The sequence below is a fragment of the Coenobita brevimanus genome, chromosome 59 (genome assembly GCF_032717465.1).
Source record: "Coenobita brevimanus isolate Jiangsu-jjx chromosome 59, ASM3271746v2, whole genome shotgun sequence".
NCBI classification, from domain to species: domain Eukaryota; kingdom Metazoa; phylum Arthropoda; class Malacostraca; order Decapoda; family Coenobitidae; genus Coenobita; species Coenobita brevimanus.
The window spans coordinates 17,254,587-17,278,471 of NC_137012.1; the positions used below are offsets into that span (position 1 = coordinate 17,254,587).

At 39.7% G+C, this 23,885-nt stretch overlaps 1 protein-coding gene across 1 annotated transcript in view; it reads right to left on the reverse strand.

Annotated features, from left to right (window-relative positions):
- Positions 1–23,885, reverse strand: part of LOC145402916 (heparan-alpha-glucosaminide N-acetyltransferase-like) — a 609,963-nt gene that overhangs the window by 399,129 nt on the left and 186,949 nt on the right. Inside the window, exons 3-4 of the mRNA XM_080274814.1 lie at positions 12,628–12,735; positions 12,364–12,501 (exon numbers count right to left, since the gene is read on the reverse strand). Of these exons, the coding sequence (XP_080130940.1) occupies positions 12,364–12,501; positions 12,628–12,735 (246 nt within the window). The remainder of the gene's footprint in view (positions 1–12,363; positions 12,502–12,627; positions 12,736–23,885) is intronic.

The following is a 23,885-nucleotide window of genomic DNA, read 5'->3' on the forward strand; positions in this document are numbered from 1 at the left end:
ACAACACAAGTTAGTGATACTGGTTGGTAGTTGAGTGGATTTTGTCTATTCCCTTTCTTGAATAAGGGAACAACGTGTGCTTTCTTCCAAATATCAGGTTGTTTACCTTGACTCAAGGATTCCTTGAATATTAAAGATAATGGTCTACTTAACTCCTTTGCACATTCATGTGGCACCCAACATCAAATTTCATCTGGAGCATTTGCTTTTCCTTTATGCAATTTTCTTTACTCTTCCTGTGTTTCTTTTTTCTGATATTTGTTTATCTGGTAATATGTTTGGGCATGCATGTTTCATATCATCCCTCTCAAAATTATTTTTTTCTGTAAAAACTGATTGGAAATTCTTATTTAGTGCTCTACAAATATCTTTCTCTTGTGTATAGAGGATCCCTTCATCCATAATGGATTGTATTTTATCTTTTACTTTGGTTCTGCTCGAATGTACCTGTAAAATAGCTTTGGTTGATCACTACTTTTATTTATGATGTCCTCCTGAAACTGTTTATGGGCTTCTTATTCTTGTTTATTCGTTTCTTGTCTGTTTATAGTCGTTATATGCCCTCTCACTACTGTGTCTTCTGTATCTATTCCACAACGTCTCTCTTTTTTTTTTTTTTGAATTTTTATAATCTTCATTACACCATTTCTTTATTTTCATTTCTGCTTCTTTGTGTCAAGGGATGTAATTCTGGACTACACTCAACCCCCTGCTATCGTGCGTTCAGCTATCACGCTTATCTGCTATCACGCGCACATCAAATGCACAACCATACATGCTATCACGCACCACAAGACTGCTATCACGCGTCGACTTTGAAGACAGGCTAAGCGAAACTTATTCACACGGCACTTCATACGAGGTTTGCAGAGGATACAATGGTTAATCGGAATGGTAATGTGGTAAAATTCCCGATTATAGCACGGACATTTGGAATGCATCTGAAAGGATTCCTGCCGAGGACACGATGGGCAAAACACTGACCAAAACCCATTCAGCTCGAAAGAATATATCGTACTAAAGCACTGAAATTTAGCCTAACACTGAATACTTATTAATATTGTATTTAAGAATAAATATCAAACGTTTTGAAACCCTTATAAAGAGTTAATATTTCTTACGCCGAAAAAACTGTGATGTCGATAAAGTAATCACATGATTACAACTGAGATGGGGCTCTGATGACAGTGTGAGGAACGTGTGTGATAGCGTCCAAGTTTTGTTCCACTTGAACGTTACTCAGCCATTCCTGATATAAGGTACCATGTGATACCCCTTTAGCTGTGGACACTAAAGAAATGGAAACAGCCAAAGAGATCTGGCGGCAACTAAGCCACTCCCAAGCCTCGGAACCCATCAAACCACCCAAGCCAAAATCCTTATAAAAGTTTGATGGCCTTTTATGTTGTTTATTTATTCATTATTATTAATATAATAATGCTTTATTTCATGTTAGAGGAGAGATTGGCAGGAAATCGTAGGCATAAAGTGGTTAAAAGTTAGAAAAATGGGCAATCGAAAAAACAATTAGAAATTTTCCCATTGATTGTTCAGTTCAGCTATCACGTATTCAGCTATCACGTGCGTTTCCTGTGACCAATTAGGCGTGATAGCAGGGGGTTGGGTGTATATCATAAAGTTCAAAGAATTTTCTATATATAACATTTAAATCTTGTCCTTGAAAGCAGTGATATGAAACAGGGAAGTGAGCATAGAAGTGAAAAAGCTACTACATGACAGTATTGTGATGCCAACTCTAACGTACGGAAGTGAAGCTTGGACGTTGTTGGAAGGACACAAGTTAAGAGTGAGAGCAGTGGAAATGAGTTATTTAAAAGGATCCTGTGGAGTCACATGGAGAGACAGACTAACACATGAGGATATAAAGGAGCACTGTGTTGATGTGGATGTGATAGGAAGCATTAAGAGGAACACACTGAGGTGGTTTGGCCATGTGGAGAGGATGGAGGGTGAGAGACTGATGAGGAGAGTTTATGTGAGTGAGGTGGAGGGGGGGAGAGAGAGGGGAAGGCCAAGGATGAGATGGCGGGATGGGGTGGAGAGGTATATGAGAGATGGGGTATGAGTTGGGAGCAGGGCAGTGAAATGGCGGGGGACAGGGCGACGTGGAGGCGATTAGTTTGTGGTCACCCCATACGGGATTGAGGCATCTGGCAATAGACAGATAGATAGATAGAAATCTTGTCCTCTAAGCTCTTTTTCCCAACCTATTTCCAAGTATTTCTTTAGGTCATGACAGTTGCCCTTTTTGTAGTTTAGGCTCTTTTTGTAACTTTCATTACAGTTATCTATGTCATATGCAATCCTGAAGTTGTAATTTAATACTGCATGGTTGCTTTTGCCGAATGGAGGGTGATACATAATACTGTCAATATCATTTTCTTGCCATGTAAATATAAGATCTAGTACTGATGGTACATCAAGGCCTCTTTTTCTGGTGCTTTCTTTTACATGTTGTGTTAGGAAAAACTCCTGCACAAGCTCCAGGAGCATTTGGTCCCAACAGCTTTCCTGGCATTTTATATCTAGAGTATTCCAATTTATATTTGTATTGAAATCTCCAGTTAGTATAATTCTATCAGATTTCTCCTCCATTCTATGTAGTAATGCTCTTAAACTTTCAATTGTGCTCTCTGCCAGGTCTTCATATTCGCATTGTTCCCAAATGTTTGATCTTGGTGGCACGTATAAAACTGCCACAATTAGTTTCCCTTCAGACGTACTAATCTCTACTGTGATCAGTTCTACCTGTGAGGGTACATCTAGTTCTATTTTTCTGACTTGCAGATTTTTCTTTGTTAACCCCTAAACCGCGGGGTTGTTTTTGCCTGACTTGCATGTCTCGCGGGCATATTTGCGCTCCGACAGACTCTCTAAAAATATTTGCCGAAAATCAGTTATTAGTCCTAGAATATTATAATTAAATATGCATATGGCACATGCCTTCAGCTTTCTCCTGGGATGTTTGTTGAGCCTTCGTCGAGTACCGTAGGACTTGTGGAGACCTGTGAAGTTGGGTAACGAAGTCTCCACTTTACACTACCCGACAACCCATAATATGATTACCACAGCCTGATATTATCACTAGAAACACTATTCTATGATTCTCAAATAGTTTGGAATCTATACTCCAAAAAAAAAACACTGTGAAAGCAATGAAAATTACGAGCGCGTATGACCTTCCCACTTGACATCATTCGCTGCTGGTGTTCTGTCATTTATTATTCATAAAAACACTCACAGTTTATATTTCTATTACTATATAACACTTATATATATCTACAGTCTTTATCCATAAGTTTCCTTCAGTAATAGTAGTTTATTGTCACTGTAGGCATTCAATTTCTCCTTCAGTAAAATATGTAGCATTCACTTTCTCATCCTGTATACTAGCATTGAGAGTGAATCTGTCACTTTCATTTTCACTTTCATAACTCATAGAATTCATACATGCTAGAGTGAAACTTTCATTTTCATTACTCCTAGTATATATACTTGTATTCTTATATTACTACTCATTTACATTTACATTTACATTTACATTCTCTATTTTATTTACATTATTTACATTTCTATTTTATTTACACTGTGTTATGCAGTCACTTGCAGTAACTTATAAAACTATTTTCCACTGTTCACTTATATTTACATTCATTGCTTTCACTTGCTGTTTACACATTATTTACATTTCCACTTGCACTGTTTTACTCACCAGATAGATCGTAGTCACTGTTTATCATTTTCATTGACAAATTAGCACATGTGAAGAGAATGGAGAATGAAAGACTGACTAAGAGGGTGTATGTAGGTGAGGTGGAGGGAGGGAGAGGTAGACCGAGGATGAGGTGGAGGGATGGAGTTGAGAGGTATATGAGGGAGGGAGGGGTGAGTTGGGGGGAGGGTAGTCAAATGGTGGGTGACAGAGCGACTTGGAGGCGTTTCGTCTGCGGCCACCCTTTGCGGGATTAGGGCGTCGGGCTATAGAATAGAAAAAAAAAAAACGTTCCACAGCAGTCACTTAGCCCTTTACCTCTTTCCACAAGAGGTTTAGTAGGGGGCAGAGGTCACAAGGCCCTTTGCATGGGGCTAAAAAGTGGCAGAATTGGGCAGGCACGAATCCGACATGCTATCACCTTGAAAGATGACAGTAAACTGAATACAGTGTGGTGGCCAGCCTAGGGGAGCTGCCAATGTCAGCGGGGTGACAGCTGCTAATATATCCGCTATGAAATGATTGGCAGGAAATCTAGACAAGACATAATAAATTAGGTAGTTCCAGGTGAATGTAAATATAACTTAGGCTTCTGCATTCCTTTCTTATATATATTTTTATTACGAGAACAGATTATACGGCATATTTCAAGGGGAAATAAACAGCGAAAATTAGCGAACGAGTGCACGGGAGGTGTTGTCAGGTGATAATTAGCCAGTTCCAGGTGTATGGCACTATCACTTACCTTATTTCTTTCTTGTATATATTATTTGGTATAAGAATAGGGCATAGGGCTTATTTCTATCTATCTATCTATCTATCTATTGCCAGACGTCTCAATCTCGTTTGGGATGGCCACAAACAAATCGCCTTCAAGTCGCCCTGTCCCCCGCCATTTCACTGCCCTGCTCCCAACTCACACCCCCCTCTCTCATATAATTCACCCCATCCCTCCATCTCATCCTCGGCCTCCCCCTCCCTCTTCCCCCTTCCACCTCACTCACATACACTCTCTTCGTCAGTCTTTCACCCTCCATCCTCTCCACATGGCCAAACCACCTCAGTGTGTTCCTCATAACATTTCCTATCACATCCACATCCACACCACAACGCTCCTTTATATCCTCATTCGTCAGCCTATCTCTCCATGTGACTCCACAGGCTCCTCTTAAATAACTTATTTCCACTGCTCTCACTCTTGACTTGTGTCCTTCCAACAACGTCCAAGCTTCACTTCCGTACGTTAGAGTTGGTATCACAATACTGTCATGTAGTAACTTCCATGCTCACTTCCCTGTTTCTTATCACTGCTTTCAAAGAACCAGCAACCTTTCTTCCCTGCTGTACCCTTTCAAGCACTTCACCCTCCAAACCTCCATCCTTACTCATCACACTGCCCAAATACTTAAATGTACTCGCATTTTCCAATTCCTCACCATCCAACCTCACTGTACATTCACTGACTTCACCTCTCTCAAAGATCATCACTTTACTCTTCCCTACATTCACCTTTAGATTCCGTTTCTTACACACTCTCCCAAACTCAACCACCAAGCCTTGCAGCTCCCCTTCGTCTTCACTCAACAACACAGTATCATCTGCAAACAACAGTACAGGGAGTTTCCAAACACTATCCTTTCTCACCAGGGCCACCCAACAACCATGGAGACATGACACATCCCTGTTTCAACCCAACTTTCAAAGAGAAAAATTCACTTAGTTCACCATCCACACGCACTGCAGCCTTTGCACCATCATACATACTCTTCACAGCATTCAACAACTTCCCATCTACTCCATATATCCTTAACACTTTCCACAATCCTTGTCTATCCACCCTGTCATATGCTTTCTCCAAATCCATGAATGCCACATACAACTTCTTTCCCTTCTCTAGAAACTTTTCCACTAAAGATCTAAGAATGAATATCTGATCTACACAACCTCTTCCCTTCCTAAAGCCGCCCTGTTCTTCTCCAACTAATTTCTCTGTTCTTTCTCTAACTCTGTCAATAAGTATCCTACCATACACTTTTCCTATTATACTAAGAAGACAAATGCCCCTATGATTACCACACACTTCTTTTTCCCCTTTTCCCTTGTACAAGGGAATAATTATACCTGACTTCCAATTCTCCGGGACTCTATCTTCCTCCCAGGCCCATCTGCATATCTTCCACATCCATTCTACTACTATCTCGCCCCCATGCTTCAGCATTTCACCACACACTCCATCAATTCCTGGAGCTTTCCCCGATTTAACTTTCTTCATTGCTTCCACAACTTCTATCCTACTGATTTCTTCCTGTCTTCTCACCTCCCTCCTTCTCCCAGCCATTCCCCAGCCATTTATACTCGCATTACCTCCATCCTGTATGTTCAACAATTCCTTAAAGTGTTCTCTCCATCTGCTCACTTTTTCTCCCTTCTCCACTAGTAATCTACCATTTTTATCTTTCACTCCCCTGCTAACTTCACTTCCACCCTGTCTTACTCTTTTCACCTCTTTCCAGAACATTTTCTTACAGTCCCTCCACTTTACACTCAAATTTCTTCCAAATTCCTCATCCACTCTCTTCTTACTCTCTCTTACTAACCTTTTCACCTCTCTTTCTTTCTTTCTACATATAACTCTCTCTTCCGCCTCTCAACTTCTTCCACGCCCCTATTTCTCATCCATTCATTGTATGCTTTCTTCTTTTGTGCCACAGCCTGTCTCACCTCTTCAGTCCACCACGCTGTTCTTTGACCCCCCTCCGTCTTCTCTTCCTTCCACACGCCACATCACATAGTGCACATATTTCAATGGACGAAATCAGTGGAAAATTCCAGGGAAGATTTACTTAGTGTAGCACGGCCGGGCAGGCGAGAGGAGAGGGTAATGGAGGGGAGGTAGGGGGGGGAGTCAAGAACGGGGAGAAATGGCTAAATTATCAACAATGGATGGGAGTACAGATGAGATTAGGAGTGCTGACTAGTGTTGGACATTGGCAGTACTGATAGATGATACAAGCCACCACTTGAAAGCCCAGGCGAAATGAAAATAACATAGAATCACAAAAGTGACGCCCCACGGTATGATCCCTTGCTCACAAGCATCACGAAAGTGACGCCTCTCGGTTAAGGGGTTAATATTATAACTCCTCCTCCTTTTTTTTTGTTCCTATCTCTTCTCCATATATTGTATTCCTCTAGGTTTAGGGTATTGTCTAATATCCTTGATGTTAATTTTGTTTCGGTTAGGCAAACAATATGTTGTTCCTTTTCTTTGATATAATCATTCATCTCTAGTAATTTAGATACCTTTCCATCTACATTGCAGTATATCAACTTAATCATCTTGCTGTCATGATTTGGGTCTTCTACCTTCCTCCTTTTATTCCCTCCTGTTTATGTACCACTTTCATACCTGCAATCCAATTGCTTTGTAAAAAATGTGTTCTCTTCTTTTGATCTTCCCTCATTCTTTGGTTTAGCCTCCTCCTTCTTCTCTTTTCGTAATCCAAGTTCCTCTTAAGTTAAGCATCTTTTTATCCATACATTTTTGAAATCCTCTTTTTCCATAAGTTTGTTTGCATTTTTTAGTATTTCCTCCACAATGTTTACACTCTGGAAGGTTACTTTCAGGGGCCTTGATTTACTTCTCTCATATTTCTCTAGCCTTTTGTGTTCCTCTATGTCTTTACTACAGATTTCCTGTGTGTGTGTGTGTGTGTGTGTTCTTACCTACCTAATTGTTCTTACCTAATTGTATCTTTACAGGAATGAGTCAAGCTCGTACTGTCCCGTGTCTTAGACCATATTTATCGTACATATCCTTAAATTTGTGAATTGTTTTGGCACACACTATTTCATTCGGTAGTGCATTCCATTGATCAATTGCTCTGTTTGGGAAACTGAATTTCCTTACGTCTTTATCACCTCTCTTCTTATGCAGTTTTTTGCAGTGTCCTCTTGCTGATGCTTCTCCATATGTTAAGTAATCATTTATGTCTATTTTCTCCTTTCCTGATATGCACTTATTTAGCATTATCATGTCACCTCTTTTCCTTCTCTCCTGTAGCGTTGGTAGATTCAGTTTATTTAGTCTTTTTTCGTAGCTTAGGTCCCTTAAGCTTGGTATCCATCTTGTAGCGGCCCTTTGAACTTTTTCAATCTTGTCTATATGCTTTTTGAGATGAGGACTCCAGACTATTGATGCATATTCCAGGGTTGGTCTAATGAATGATGTTATTATCCTTCTTAGCATGTCTTCATTTATGTATGTGAATGCTATTCTCATATTTGCAAGCAGTGTGTACATGTTCCGTACCTTCTCGCTGATGTGGTCAGCCGGAGATAGTCTGTTATTGATAATCACACCTAGGTCTTTCTCTCTTTCTGATGTGTATAGGGTTTTATTTCCTAACTTATAATCCCAATCAGGTCTTTTTCCACTTTTACCAAACTTGATTACATGACACTTGTCCACATTGAATTCCATTTGCCATGTACTACTCCATTCATGAAGTTTATTTAATTCCTCTTGTAGCTCCCTACAAGAGTCTGTGCTAGTAATTCTCCTTTGTATTTTTACATCATCCGCAAACATATTCAGATAGCTCTCATTTCCAGTGTTACTGTTTATATCATTTATGTACACTAAAAACATGATTGGTGCCAGCACCGAACCCTGTGGTACTCCACTAGTCACTTCTTTCCATGATGAGTAGTTTCCTCTTAGTACTGTCCTCATTTCTCTTTTTATGAGAAAGTCTTGCATCCAACAAAACAGTTTGCCTCGAATTCCTCCTTGATGGTACAGCTTCCATAAAAGTCTTCGGTGTGGTACTGTGTCAAAAGCTTTCTTGAAATCTAAATAGATACTGTCCACCCATCCTTCCCTTTCCTGTATTGTGTTTGTTACTCTGTCATAGTAGCTCAACAGATTAGTAACACATGATTTTCCTTTTCTGAAACCAAACTGTCTTTCTGTTATCATACTGTGTTCTTCTAGATGATTTACCCAAGCTTTTCTTATAAGTTTTTCTAATACCTTGCTTACAACACTGGTCAGTGATACTGGTCGGTAGTTGAGAGGATTTTGTCAATTTCCTTTCTTGAATAAGGGGACTATATTTGCTTTTTTCCAAATATCAGGTAGTTTCCCTTGACTCAAGGATTTCTTGAAAATTAAAAATAATGGTTTACTTAACTCCTTTGCACATTCTCGTAACACCAACATGAAATTTCATCAGGACCACTTGCTTTTCCTCTGTCTAATCTACTTAACTCCTCCTGTATTACTTTTTCTGTTATTTGTATATCTGGTAGTATGTGTGGACATGCGTGTTCCACATAGTCCCTCTCAAAATTTTTTTCTTCTGTAAAAACTAATTGGAAATTCTTATTTAGTGCTTCACAAATATCTTTCTCTTGTGTATAAGTGATTCCCTCATCCGTAATGGATTGTATTATATCTTTTACTTTGGTTTTGCTTCTGATATAGCTGTAAAACAGCTTTGGTTGATCACTACTTTTATTTATTATATCCTCAAACTGTTTTTGGGGTTCCCTCCTTATTCTTGTATAGTCGTTTCTTGCCTGTTTGTAATTATTATACGCCCTTTCACTATTGTGTCTTCTGTATCTATTCCACAACAAATCTCTTCTTTCTTTTGATTTTTTACATTCTGTATTGAACCATTTCTGTATTTTCTTATCTGCTTCTTTGTGCTGTGGCATGTACTTCTGGACTCCTATTTCATAAAATTCACAAAATTTTTTATATACAGCATTTAAATTTTGTCCTCTAAGCTCATTTTCCCAATCAACATCTAAGAAATACTTCTTTAGGTCTTGATAATTTCCCTTTTTATAGTTTAGGCTCTTTTTGTAACTGTCAATGCTGTTTACTATGTCATATGCTATCCTGAAGTTATAATTTAGTACTGCATGATTGCTTTTGCCGAGTGGAGGGTGATATATTAAACTGTCAATGTCATTTTCTTGCCTAGTAAATATTAGATCTAGCACTGAAGGTACATCAAGTCCTCTTTTTCTGGTGGTTTCCCTCACATGTTACGTTAAGAAAAACTCTTGTACAAGATCCAGGAGCTTTTGGTCCCAACAGCTTTCTTGGCTATTTATATCTAGAGTATTCCAATTTATATTTGTATTGAAGGCCCCAATTAGTATAATTCTTTCCGATTTCTCTTCCATTTTATGTAGCAATGATCTTATACTCTGAATTGTACTCTCTGCCAGGTCCTCATATTCGTCTCTTTCCCATGTGTTTGATCTGGGTGGCATGTACAAATTGGCTACAATTACTTTACCTTCAGATGTGTCGATCTCTACTCCAATCAGTTCTACTTGTGATGGTATATCTAGGTTTATTTCCTTGACTTTTAGATTTTTCTTAGTGAATATTATAATTCCTCCTCCTTTTTTTAAATTTCTGTCTCTTCTCCATATATTGTATTCCTCTAAGTTTAGTATGTCATTGGATATCCTTGGTGTTAATTTTGTCTCAGTTAGGCATATTATTTGTGGTCCATTTTCTCTGACATAATCATTCATCTCTAGTAATTTAGATACCATTCCATCCACATTTGAGTACATCAACTTTATCATCTTGTTTATATACTTGTCATGACATGGTTCTACTACCTTCCTCCTTTTTCTTCCATCCTGTTTGTGTACCACTTTCGTACCTGCAATCCTATTACTTTGTAAAAAAATTTCTTCTTGTCCTCTTCTGATCTTCCCTCATTTTTTGTTTTTGCTTCCTCCCTTTTCTCTTTCAGTAATTCCAGTTCCTCTTGTGTTAGGCATCTTTTTATCCATACATTTTTGAACTCCTCTTTTTCCATAAGATTCTTTGCATTTTTTAGTATCTCTTCCACAGTGTTTACACTCTGGAAAGTCACCTTTAGAGGTCTTGTCTTGCTTTTCTCGTATTTCCCTAACCTTTTGTGTTCCTCCCTATCTTTACTACAGATTTCCTCTGATACTTCTTTCAGTAAGCTCATTACATTTGCCATCTCCTTTTTGTCTCTAGTGATATTGTTTTTAACTCCTTCCTCTTCTATACCAGTGATTACTATTGATTTATTTATTTCTACTGAATCTCTGACTAACTTTGGATTGTTTTGGATTATTCTTTTCACTTCCTTTTTAATGCTTTTTTCCTCCACCCTTGTTTCTAAGTCTTTCTTTACTTTCACCATTTCAGCATACGTGGTTTCTACATCATTTTTGTAGCTTTGCACAGCTTCATTCACCCGTGTTATCTTCTCCTCAATATCACTGCTCTGGTCCATAAGACTGCTTGCTTGTCTAATTGTCTCTGTGTCATTTTTTAACTCTTCCATAACACTCTCGTGATTGACTACTGTACTTGCCATTTCACTCACTTTCTTCCTAAGCGTACTCAATTCCACTGTTAGTTCACTGATGGTTGTGTCTTTCTTATTGGCCTCCCTTCCTAGTTTTTCTATTTCTTCCTTTTGCAAGTGCATTTGCTTCTTTATTTCATCAATTTCATTTTTGAAAGCCATTTCTAGTTTGTGTACACGTTCGACCAGTCTATTGTGAGTCTCCACTTCAACCAGTTCTTGGTAGAAATCATCATTTTGCTTTTTACTTTTATCCCTTTTCTTTTCCAAATTTGTTTTACTGAAGTATGTATCCATTTTGTAATACTAAATGAACAGAGTATGTACTTACAGAGTATGTACACTTTCCCCATGTTGCTGTAGTATAAACAAACCCAGCTGACTCAACGCATCGTGGTTCTATGTTCTGTTTGAACCAGTCTTATTTAAACTTATTATTTCTTTTCCTTTTAATAATGAAAAATCATTTAGTCTAACCTGGTACAGAGCTTGACTCATTCAAAGATACTAATTTAGGTAATGCCTCTGGCCGTGTTGGTCTGGTATGGAGCGCCGGTGACGGACGTCTACCTCCGACGATTCCCTGTGTGTGTGTGTGTGTGTGTGTGTGTGTGTGTGTGTGTGTGTGTGTGTGTGTGTGTGTGTACCCACGTGCGCACACTCGGGCGATCCTAGAAATGGCACAGTATCTGAATTTTTAGCACATGTCCACACTTTTAAAGTAAATATTGGTACAGTATTTTAAATTGCATGCAGTCAAAACTGTGTAAGTTAAGTTTGCATAAATTGCGACACAACTGTACATACTGTTATGGGAAGTATCGGAAACACATAGTCACGGTGAGTTTAATACAAAGTGAAGAAAAGGGCACTACAAGGAAGAAACATGTATCATAAACAGACCTGAGATGGGCTTGAGGTAAGGGGTTCTGAGGCAAGGGGGTGGAGAGTTACTGTCTCCATCACCTGGGATTGACTCCTTGAGTTGAGCCTTTGAATCCCTTAATGTCATCAGAAACCACAGACACTGCACCATTATTGTTGGCAGAAATCAGCTTAGGTGAACAATAACAAAGCTTTTAAGTTGAAATGTGTGAAATGCAAATTTTCATCTTGCAGTGATAATGACAACTGATATAACCATGTGCGCAATAATCAAGGTATCAATGTATCATATTCTGACTGTACCAAGAACATACACAACTCAGAAATCCATGTGTAATATGCTACATGAATAAAATTTCTCTTCACCTGTTAACAATGATTCCAAGAGCAAAGAGGGTAACAGAACGCTTGAGGATCCGAAGTACAATAACGTATCTCCTGGTGGCTCTCCGCAGCTGTGATCGCATAGAGAACACAAGGCTTGTACCCATGATCCACAGGAACCTAAAGAAGAAGGATCACAACAACAAAAATCTTTGTAATCAAGGTGCAGAATAATGACAAATAATATATGAATATGACTTCATACTTAAACTCTTGGAAAGATATTAAGTATACCAGGATTCTTACCAGGGAAATACTAAGTCAGCCACTGTGAGGCCATTCCAGCGAGCATGAGCAAAGAAGTAATATTTTCCTCCTCCATAGTTGACAAATATCATAAGTACAATGGCCAGCCTGAAATAAGTCAAAGAGTTCTACTTATTACATGAACTAAATCTTTAGATAGTACATGGATGGCTACCACTGACTTTCTCATAAAATGTGGCTACAAGCTTGGTAACTAACCACACAATCATCATTCTTAAGCAGGAAATCCAGGCATTAGTAAAAACAAATCAAAGACCATGTTATGACTCTCAGTTGTTACAGATCTTTTTACAGTACACATGATATTCTTTCCCCTACCCCAGAAATTTACAGCATCTGTTAGGAGATAATTTGCTAGTTTTGGTACTTGGTTTAATTTCCAGTCCCTAGAAAACATCAGTTCTATCATGGCCAACCTCAGTATGGGGATTCCTTGAGGGGAAGCATGATATAATTTGAAATAACTGAATTGTATCTTTCACAGTACAGGCACTCAGGCAGTCCTTCTTGTATGACATGATAAGTTTAAAAATAAGAAAAAAATACCTATACAAATAGTACTGTAAATCTGGAGAAACTGTCAAATCAGTGTTAGAGGAAGGAATGGAATTTTAACCTGAGAACTGCAACCTACGTCACTTGAAGCCCACTTGATGATTGCATTATCCACTCACTTCATGTAGTGCTGCCTACTTCTTCCTTCACACTTATCATTCTTTTTCTGTCTGTCATCCTCTCTTCCTGCTTCTCCCATCTTTCTTGTCACTTTTTATTACTCTTCTTTCCTTTTCTGGAGGCTTTACCTTCAGTGACAAGCCTAATGGTTTCCTGTAGGCCATGAAACCATTTACAAAACTGGGTGGTACCATATAACCAACCAGCACGTGTTCCCTACATTTCAACAAGTGGGTTGGTGGAGGGCTAGTTCCCCTCCTCGTAAAACAACTAACTCATAGACAAATGGCCACCCCTTATGGGATTATGATGTCTAGGTATAAACAGATAAAGAGATAAATAGACATACAACACTAGAGTTGGGCTAAAATGTAGTGTTTTGCTGTTTTGGTGTGAATGGGTGATTAATGACTTGAAACAGACCATATGGAAGCAAATGAAACTTTTTTAGACACTCTCTCTTGAAATCTGAATACAGAAACACGATCTGACCGTGTTGTGGTTATATACTAATCTACAAACAGGCATAACCATATTTTAAAACATGCTTTTCATTTTTCTTAGTAAAACTGTCTCTGATAAAAATAAAAATTTGTACCATTGGGTGGCATCAGACTAAACCCTGTAACTTAAGTACATTATCACGAGTGTATACGATGATATATACCGGTATTGACTTATATTGTACAAACCTATGCTTCATCATGTTCTCTGTCATATCATCAGCACCACCACCACTATCCTCATCATCATGGGGGTGCATACACTGCAAGGCACATGGCCTCACTCACTCTCCAACCCCACCCACAAGGGGCCCTTGATGCAACCTTCCATGCAGCAATGCTTCCCCCCTCTAAGTACCTCAACATGAATGATCAATTTGTTCCAGCTATGAGTTCCATGGCCTCCCAGTTGGTCTTCATCCTAGGTTAACTTTCTCACATATCACGCTGTGGGCAGGGCCAACCTCAGGAAATGCGCCACATGCCCATATAACTGGAACTGGTGCTAACGTATTGTGTAGGTAACAGGCCTCAACTCAGTCTTACAGGGCGTAATTCGTTACGTACCCGGCTGTACTAGCGACATCCTATGGTCTTGCAAGGGTACTTAGCAACAAAGGAGTCAATCTGCCACTTCAAGTCACTGTTTCGTGTCTATGTCCCACAGCCATAAAGCAAGAGAGGGAGCATCAGCACTATGAAGATGTGAAATTTGGTTCTTCTACACAAATAATGGCAATGCCAAATACCTGAGTTGAGTGAGTTTATAATCCATGAAGTCAGACTGATGTGACTAGAACTCTCATCGTCTAACCTACGATTGTCATTTACTACACTATCAGGATATGTAAATCATTCCAAGACTTCCACATTCTCACCACATACTTGGACAGACTGAACTGCTTCATTCAACAGATCACCAAATGCCTGGTCCATGGTCTTGGCCCAAGTGACCTTCAATCCCAATGGCTTTGGTTCTCATGACATTCCTCAAGGGCACTCAGTAGAATCTCCAATGACCCTGCTAGGATAACTGCATCATCAGCAAAGTTAAGGTCAATTTCCTTGAAACTGCCAACTGATACTCCAAAATGACAATGCACAGCCCTGCAAAGTACTCACTCCAAACATGGGGGAGGCAGTGGCTCAATCTGTAGAGAGGTGGCCTGCAGTCCTACCGGAACCAGGTTCAAATCCCAGCTGGGGTATGGAACAGTTTAAGGATATGAATTTCATAAAATCAGACATTACTGATTTACTGGAAGACCCACCAACATGTCGTAAAAGGATATGAATTTCATAAAATCAGACATTACTGATCTACCAGACGACCCACCAACATGTCGTAAAAATATCCCAGCTAATACCAATACACCAGTCCTGTATGAGAAAGCCCTAGCATGTATTCAATATGGACAGTAGTTGTTAGCGCCGTAGTGGCAACATGTAGAGGTGTATGGTATATTGGAGGACAACTGGGCCTTGGGAGCAGGCTGTGAAGCCTATGCCCAGAGTCTGATACACACACACACACACACACACACACAGCAGCCGCAGAGAGCGGACATCCCAGCCATCGCTCCTAACCTTGAGTAGTTTCAGAAATTTTGTCTGTCCTGTCTCCTAGGATCTTTCTTTAAATTTAAAACAATGAAAGTTAGTAGACTACCAAAAATGTAAAGATTTGTTGGCTATAGTATACATGAATGTTTGTGGTTTATTCGGTAACAGCTGTTTTGATACTTTACCGGTACAAACATGGCCGAAAATGTAAACAGTGAGGGAATGGAATTTCAAGGATTTGATGCTAATACCAATGTCATGGACCTGGTGAAAACATTAATTATGAGGATTAGTGAACTCGAAAAGAAAGTAGAGAATCTAGTGATAAAGGATGTGTCAGTAAATATGGAAACCACCATACAGAGTCTGATCCAGTCCAATGAAACAGCCAATGAAGAGATTAGGAATTTGAAGCGGGAAAATGTTGAACTGAGGAGGAAACTAGAAGAGAGTACTAATAAAACGGAGAAGGTGAGTAATGTATTAGAAGAACATAAGGCAAAGTGGGCACACGTTGAAGAAGAACAAAGAAGTGGTCAGCTTAAGATAGATCATCCAGGAAGAAAGGGAAATGAACAAGAAAGAAATGGAAGAAAATGTAGTGAAAATACTGAAGAAAAAAGAGAAAATAGTGAGAGAAACTGTAGAAAGGAACAGATGTGTGGTAGTATTTGGAAACAGGGAAGAGGAAGAAAAGGTTAGGTTCGTAAGACTCGAGAGAGACACGAACATGGTGAGAGGAATATTAGGCAAGATTGACCCCGAAGGAGACAAGTGGGTAAAAGAAATTGAGGAAGTAAGGAGGATAGGGCCTTATAAGAAAGGGGAAACAAGACCAATGAGAGTCAAATTTACATCAGAAAGTGTAATAAATGAGATACTTAAAGTGACCTGGAAATTAAGCAAAGAGGCGGGGATGGAAAATATTATAATAAGAAAAGATCTGAATGAAGAAGAAAGAGAAGTTTTAAAATCATTAAAGGATGAAGTAAAGGAAAAAAATGATAAGAGGACAGAGGAAGAACGTAATACTTTTTTTTGGAGAGTATTGGATATGAAAGTAAGGAAATGGTATTTAAGGAAATAGAAGTGAAGGAAACTAGGGGGGATGGTTGTGAAAGATCAGAAGTTGAGGAAGTGGTAAGGACAGAGAGTAGGAGAGAAGAGGGTATTAAAAACGTCAAAAATAATTTGAAGGTGATATATACTAATGTTGATGGTTTCATATCGACAAGGATCGAAATTAATGATTTCTTGAGAGAACATGAACCTGATGTCATGTGCTTTGTAGAGACCAAATTAAGAGAAGATATTGATGTTCATTTGGGAGATGGTAAATACAAACTATGGAGAAAAGACAGAAAAGAAAAAAAGGGAGGAGGAGTGATGATAGCAGTGAAGAATAACATAAATGTAGATACTGTGGAAATGGGAGAAGGCAGGGCTGAAGTGATATATATGAAATTAGAAACTGGAGAGAATGCTAAGAGAGATATGGCGGTAGTGTATGTTCCCCCAAAGACGAGAGCATGGAAGGATGACGAATACCATGAGATGTTGTCAGATATGGCTAGCTACTTGCAAAAAATAACTGAGAAAAGCAATAATATAATTTTGGTGGGTGACTTTAATTGTAAAGAGGTGAACTGGGAGGAATGGTACTCGGGAGGCGGCGAGGATTCGTGGGGCACTATGTTATTAAATATAATAATGAATAATGTGATGATGCAATGGGTCAAAGAAGAGACACGGTTTCGAGGTGAGGACACACCAGCAAGGTTAGATTTACTGTTCACCAAAGAACCCGATGTAATAGAATCATTGGAATATCTCTGTCCTTTGGGAAAAAGTGATCACATGGTCATTGAGTTCCAGATGTTAATAGGAAACGTCGAGCCAAGAGACGAGCTTCATAGACAGGGAAGATACAACTTTGGCAAAGCAAATTTTACAGGATTGAGAAACTTTTTTGAAAATGCGGATTGGAGAAAATTCAGAGAAACAAGAGAGATACAGAGGAAGTGGGATATCTTTCTAGACCTCTATAATTTGGGAGTGGAAAAATTTGTACCAAGAGTAAGAGGGAAAGAAAACAGGAAAAAGGAGTAGTTTAATAGAAGGTGTATGATAGCAAAAAAAGAGAGGGATAAGGCGTGGAACAACTGGAGAAAGAGAGGTAACGACAGAACAAAGGAAGAATATAAAAGAACAAGAAACGAATACACAAGAATACGTAGAGAAGAAGAAAGGAATTTTGAAAAAGGTATAATTGACAAATGCAAGGATGAACTCAAACTGTTTTATAGATTTGTTAATGGCAAACTGAAACAAAAGGAAGGAATCACCAAGCTGAAAGTAGAAGGAGAGGTCTTTAAGGATGCGGCAATGCAAGCAGAAATAATGAACAAACGTTTCCAGTCAGTTTTCACTAAAGAAAAGGAGCTTGTGGAAGGGGAGGGAGTGATTAGAAATGTTCCGGTGATGAAAGATATAAAAGTGGAGGTACAGGAAGTGTATAAATTACTGGAAACTCAAGATGTAAGGAAAGCCCCAGGACCTGATGGAATTTCTAATTGGGTACTGAAGGAATGCAGAGAACAACTGGCGGATAAAATTCACAGCTTAATTGTATGCTCACTGGAAGAGGGGAAAGTGCCAAAAGAATGGAAGAGGGCAAATGTGGTACCAATTTACAAGGGAGGAAACAGGGAAGAACCCCTGAATTATAGACCAGTGTCTCTAACCAGCATGGTCGCAAAATTGTGTGAGAGAATCCTGAAAGACAGATGGATAAAATATCTGGAAGAGATGAATATTTTGGCTGAATGTCAGTTTGGATTCAGAAGTGGAAGGTCATGTGTTTCAAACTTGTTGAGCTTTTACTCAAGAGCGATTGATGTGGTACAGGAGAGAGATGGTTGGGTGGATTGTGTGTACTTAGACTTAGAGAAGGCCTTTGACAAGGTACCTCATAAGAGACTAATGTGGAAACTAGAAAATATAGGAGGACTAAAGGGGAAACTTCTAGAATGGATGAGAGACTTTTTGAGAGACAGACAAATGAGGACAGTAATAAAGGAAAAGATGTCTGGATGGAGGGAAGTAACAAGTGGAGTCCCTCAAGGCTCAGTGTTGGCGCCAGTAATGTTCCTGATTTATGTAAATGATATGGTAGATGGAGTGAACAGTTATGCAAGTCTGTTTGCTGATGATGTAAAGATCTTGAGGAAGATAGAGGCTGAGGAGGATTGTAAAATACTGAAGGAGGATTTGGATAGGATACACAATTGGAGCCTGGACATGGGAAATGAAATTTAATGTAAAGAAATGTAAAATATTGGAAATGGGTAAAAGTACCAGGAGGCCATCACTGAATTATTTTTTGGGTAATGAATTAATCACAAAAAGGAGAGAAGAGAAAGATTTGGGAGTGCTGGTCCAAGATAGTTTGTCACCTGAAAAGCACATTAACAAGATAGTTGGAGAGACTTATAAGCTCTTGACTAACATAAGAGTAGCATTTCATTATATGGATGAGGAAATGATGAAAAAATTGATAGTGGCCATGATCTGCCCCAGGTTAGAATATGCAGCGGTAGTGTGGTCCCCACACAAAAAGAAAGATATAAACAAGATTGAGAGAATACAAAGAACAGCAACCAAGATGGTCCCCAGTCTGACAGACCTGTCATACAGAGAGAGGCTGGAAAAACTGGATTTGCCTTCGTTAGAGGAAAGGAGAAAGAGGGGAGACATGATTGCGGTGTTCAGGACCATGGTGGGAGTAGATAAAATTGACAAAGAGGATCTGTTTGTATGGGATAAGAGAGCAACAAGAGGACATGGAATGAAATTGAAAAAGTCAAGCTGCTTGAAGGATATCAAGAAATATAGCTTTCCTTACAGAAGTATAGACTTATGGAATAGCCTGGACAAAGAGATCGTCCAGTCTAAAAACTTAAACGAGTTTAAAGTTAAATTCGACTTATTGAGAAATAGCGACGGAAACCCACGAGCATAGTACATTCCGTGTATATCACAATTAGGTATATTAGGTAAATGCTTAAATATTTGGAACGACTTAGACAAAGAGGTGATGCATGAGAAAAACATTCATGTGTGTAAAGACAGACTTGATAAATGTGGATATGGAGACAGGACAACACGAGCATTGCTCAATTCCTGTATACTACAAATAGGTAAATACAGCCAGAAAGAGCAGACGTCCCAGACATCGCTGCGAACCTTAAGTAGTTTCAGGAATTTTGTCTGTCCTGTCTCCTAAGGTCTTGTTTTAAATTTAAAATAATGAAAGTTAATAAACTACCAAAAATGTAAAGATTTATTGGCTAGAGTATACATGAATGTTTGTAGTATTTTTCGGTAACAGCTGTTTTGGTACTTTAACCAACATCAAACATGGCCGAAAATGTAAACACTGAGGGACTCAAATTTCCAGGATTTGATAGAAATACCAATGTCATGGACCTGGTTTAAACATTGATTATGAGGATTAGTGAACTTGAAAAGAAAGTGGAGAATCTAGTGATAAAGGATGTGTCTGAAAATACGTAGACTACCATACAGAGTCTGATCCAGTCCAATGAGACAGCAAATGAAGAGATAATAATAATAATAATAATAATAATAATCTGGCCTTTTGTTTCTCAAAAGCGCCAGTTCTTCCTTTTGGGAATTCACTATCGCTCGACACACATACATTATTTTTACTATCTATTTATCTATCTATCTATAGCCCGACACCCTAATCACGCAAAGGGTGGCCGCAGACAAAACTCCTCCAAGTCGCTCTGTCACCCACCATTTGACTACCCTTCCCCCAACTCACCCCCCCCTCCCTCATATACCTCTCAACTCCATCCCTCCACCTCATCCTCGGTCTACCTCTCCCTCTCCCTCCCTCCACCTCACTTACATACACCCTCTTAGTCAGTCTTTCATTCTCCATTCTCTTCACATGTCCAAACCACCTCAGTGTATTTCTCTTAATCTTCTCAACCACATCCACATCCACCCCACAGCGTTCCTTCACTTCTTCATTCGTCAACCTGTCCCTCCACGTCACTCCACATGCTCCTCTCAAGTAACTCATTTCCACTGCTCTCACTCTTGACTTGTTCCCCTCTTGCAAGGTCCACGCCTCGCTTCCATACGTCTGGGTAGGGATCACAATACTATCATGCAGTGACTTCTTAACTTCCATACTCACCTCCCTAATTCTCATCACTGCTTTCAGTGTACCAACAACCTTCCTTCCCTGCTGTACCCTTTCATGCACTTCATCCCCCAAAGTTCCATCCTTACTCATCACACTACCCAAGGACTTGAATGCACTCACATTCTCCATATCCTCACCATCCAACCTCACTGCACACTCTGTGACTTCATTCTTCTCGAACACCATAACTTTACTTTTGTTCACATTAACTTTCAGATTCCTCCTCCTACACACTGTCCCAAATTCATTCACCAAACCTTGCAACTCCCATTCATCTTCACTCAACAGTACTGTATCATCAGCAAACAGCAACACCGGAATCTTCCAAATCTCACCCTCATTCATTAGAGCCACCCCCACATCCACTGCCCTACCCTGCACCTCCTTTACAACCCCATCCATGTATATATTAAACAGCCATGGAGACATCACACAACCCTGTTTCAGTCCCACACTGAGATCAAAGAACTCACTCAGCTCACCATCCACTCGCACCGTAGCCTTAGCTCCCTCGTACATACTCTTCACAGCACTCAACAATTTCCCCTCCACTCCATATATTCTTAATACCTTCCACATACCTTGCCTATCTATTCTGTCATAAGCTTTCTCCAAGCCCATGAAGGCAGCATACACTTTCCTTCCCTTCTCTAGATACTTCTCCACTAAACATCTTAGAACAAATATCTGATCTACACACCCTTTTCCCTTCCTAAATCCCCCTTATTCTTCTCCAACTAGCTCCTCTGTCATATGCCTAACCCTATCAATGAGTATTCTACCATATATTTTACCAGTCACACTAAGTAGGCAAATATCCCTATGGTTACCACATACTTCTCTCTCTCCTTTTCCTTTGTATAAAGGAACAATTATACCTGATTTCCAGTCCTCTGGAACCCTTCCCTCTTCTCAAGCCAATCTACACAACTTCCATATCCACTCCACAACAATCTCACCCCCCATACCTAAGCATTTCACCACACACTCCATCAATTCCTGGGGCCTTTCCCAACTTAATATTCTTCATCGCTTCCACTACTTCCGCCCTACTGATCCCTTCCTCCCTCCTCTCATCTCTTCTTCTCCCAGCCATTCCCCAACCACTTATACTCGCACTGCTCTCACTCTCCACATTCAACAAATCCTCAAAGTGCTCCTTCCATCTCCTCAGTTTCTCTCTCTTCTCCACCAACAATCTATTATTCCTATCTTTCACTCCCCTACTATTTCCCCTTTCACACTGCCTTACTTTCTTTACCTCCTTCCAAAACAATTTCTTACTCTCTCTCCATTTCACACTCAGATTCCTCCCAAACTCTTCATCCACTTTCTTTTTACTCTTCCTCACCAGTCTCTTAACCTCCCTTCTCCAGCTCACATATACCTCTCTCTTCTCTCTCTCATCTTCTCCCCTACCTCTACTCGCTAACCATTCACTATATGCCTTCTTCTTTTGTTCCACAGCTCGTTTCACCTCATCATTCCACCATGCTGTCCCTTGCACACCCTTGCATCTCCTCCTCACTCCACAAACCGCCTCACACGCTGCGCCTATCTCTTCCGTGAATATCTTACATACGTCTTCCACCCCTTCCATCTGCTCTAGCTCATACCTTCCCAGTCTTTCTTCCACTATGCTCTTATACTCTGTCATTTTCTCACTATCTTGCAATTTCTCCACTCTTCTCACAGGAGTTGCTTCCTCCTGTCTTCCCCTTCATCTCCTCAACCACTTTCTTTGCAGCTCTACCTTGGCCATCACTAAGTGATGGTCCGAGACTCCATTCCCCCACCCTCTCCACACTCTTGCATCCAACACTTGTCTTCTCATTCGCTCATCCACACACACGTAGTCTATCATTGCCTTTCGTTCAACAAGTTCACCATCCATCCTCCTCATTACTCTCCATGTATACCGGTGGATCATCTTATGCAGAAAGTAGGTGTTGGCTATTGCCAACCCCTTACAAGCACAGATGTCCACCAAAGCACTTCCATTCCAATCCATGTCAGCTGGCACACCCCACTGACCAAGCACTCAATCCACTCGTACATTCCCAACTTTGCCATTCATGTCTCCAATCAACAGCACTCTCTTGTATATAATACAAGCTACATCATATATACATGAAAGTGGCAATAATTAAACCCTATAATCATCTGTCATAGTACCTCTCTCCAGGTCATAGCATTTTGAAAAAAGAAAGGCTTTCAGCTGTCTCTTAAAGGATTCAACAGTAGAGAGTTGTCTTATGGACAATGGCAATCTGTTATATAATCTAGGGGCTCTATATGCAAAAGAACGATCAGAGAAAGATGACTGGTGAATGGCTCCTGGCTCATCAAGACGCAAGGAATCATCTTCACTGCATAACATCACACCTAGGCGTGTCGATGGAAGTTTTAACAATTCAGCATGATACTTCGGTTCACCAAACTTAAGAACCTTGAATGTAATAAGACACAGTTTAAATTCAATTCTAGCCTTTACTGGTAAATAAATGCAACTCAATTAGAAACGGGGTAGTTGAGGTTCTCGGGGGGAGACCAAAGATAAGCCGTGCCACCCTGTTCAACACAGACTGAACTTTTGTTAGAATATTATTTGGAAGACCAACCCACAGTGAATTACAATAATCAACACGAGACAAGACCACTGCATGGACCAATGTTAAGAGGCACCGTCTATTCAGGAATCTTCTCACAGAGTACAGATTTCTGATATGCAAGTTACACCCTCTTACACCCTGATTAATATGTTCTTTGTAATTTACCTTAGAATTAAAATAAACACCCAGATTTCGAACAGAACTGACTGGATGCGGCTGTGACACACCAATGTTCAAAGCCAGGGCATTGTCAGTGTCATCACCCCTTCTGTTTCCTCTGATGATGATGATCTCAGTTTTACCATCATTCAGCTTAAGTTTCCTCTTAGCCATCCAAATCTTAATATCAGACATTAGAGATTCAAACTTTGTCTTAGTATCGTTGATATCTGACATCTTAACATAGAGCTGGGTGTCATCAGCATAAAAATGATAGGACACATCATGAGCATCAAGTAGAGACGATAAACTACTTGTGTAGATAGTAAATAGAATTGGACCCAAAACTGATCCTTGAGGGATTCCATATAGAAGAGGAGCAGAATCAGAGCTAGCGTAATCAACAACCACTCTCTGAGATCTGTCCGATAGATACGACTTAAGGAGCAAAAGGGCACTATCACGAACGCCATAAAAATACAGATC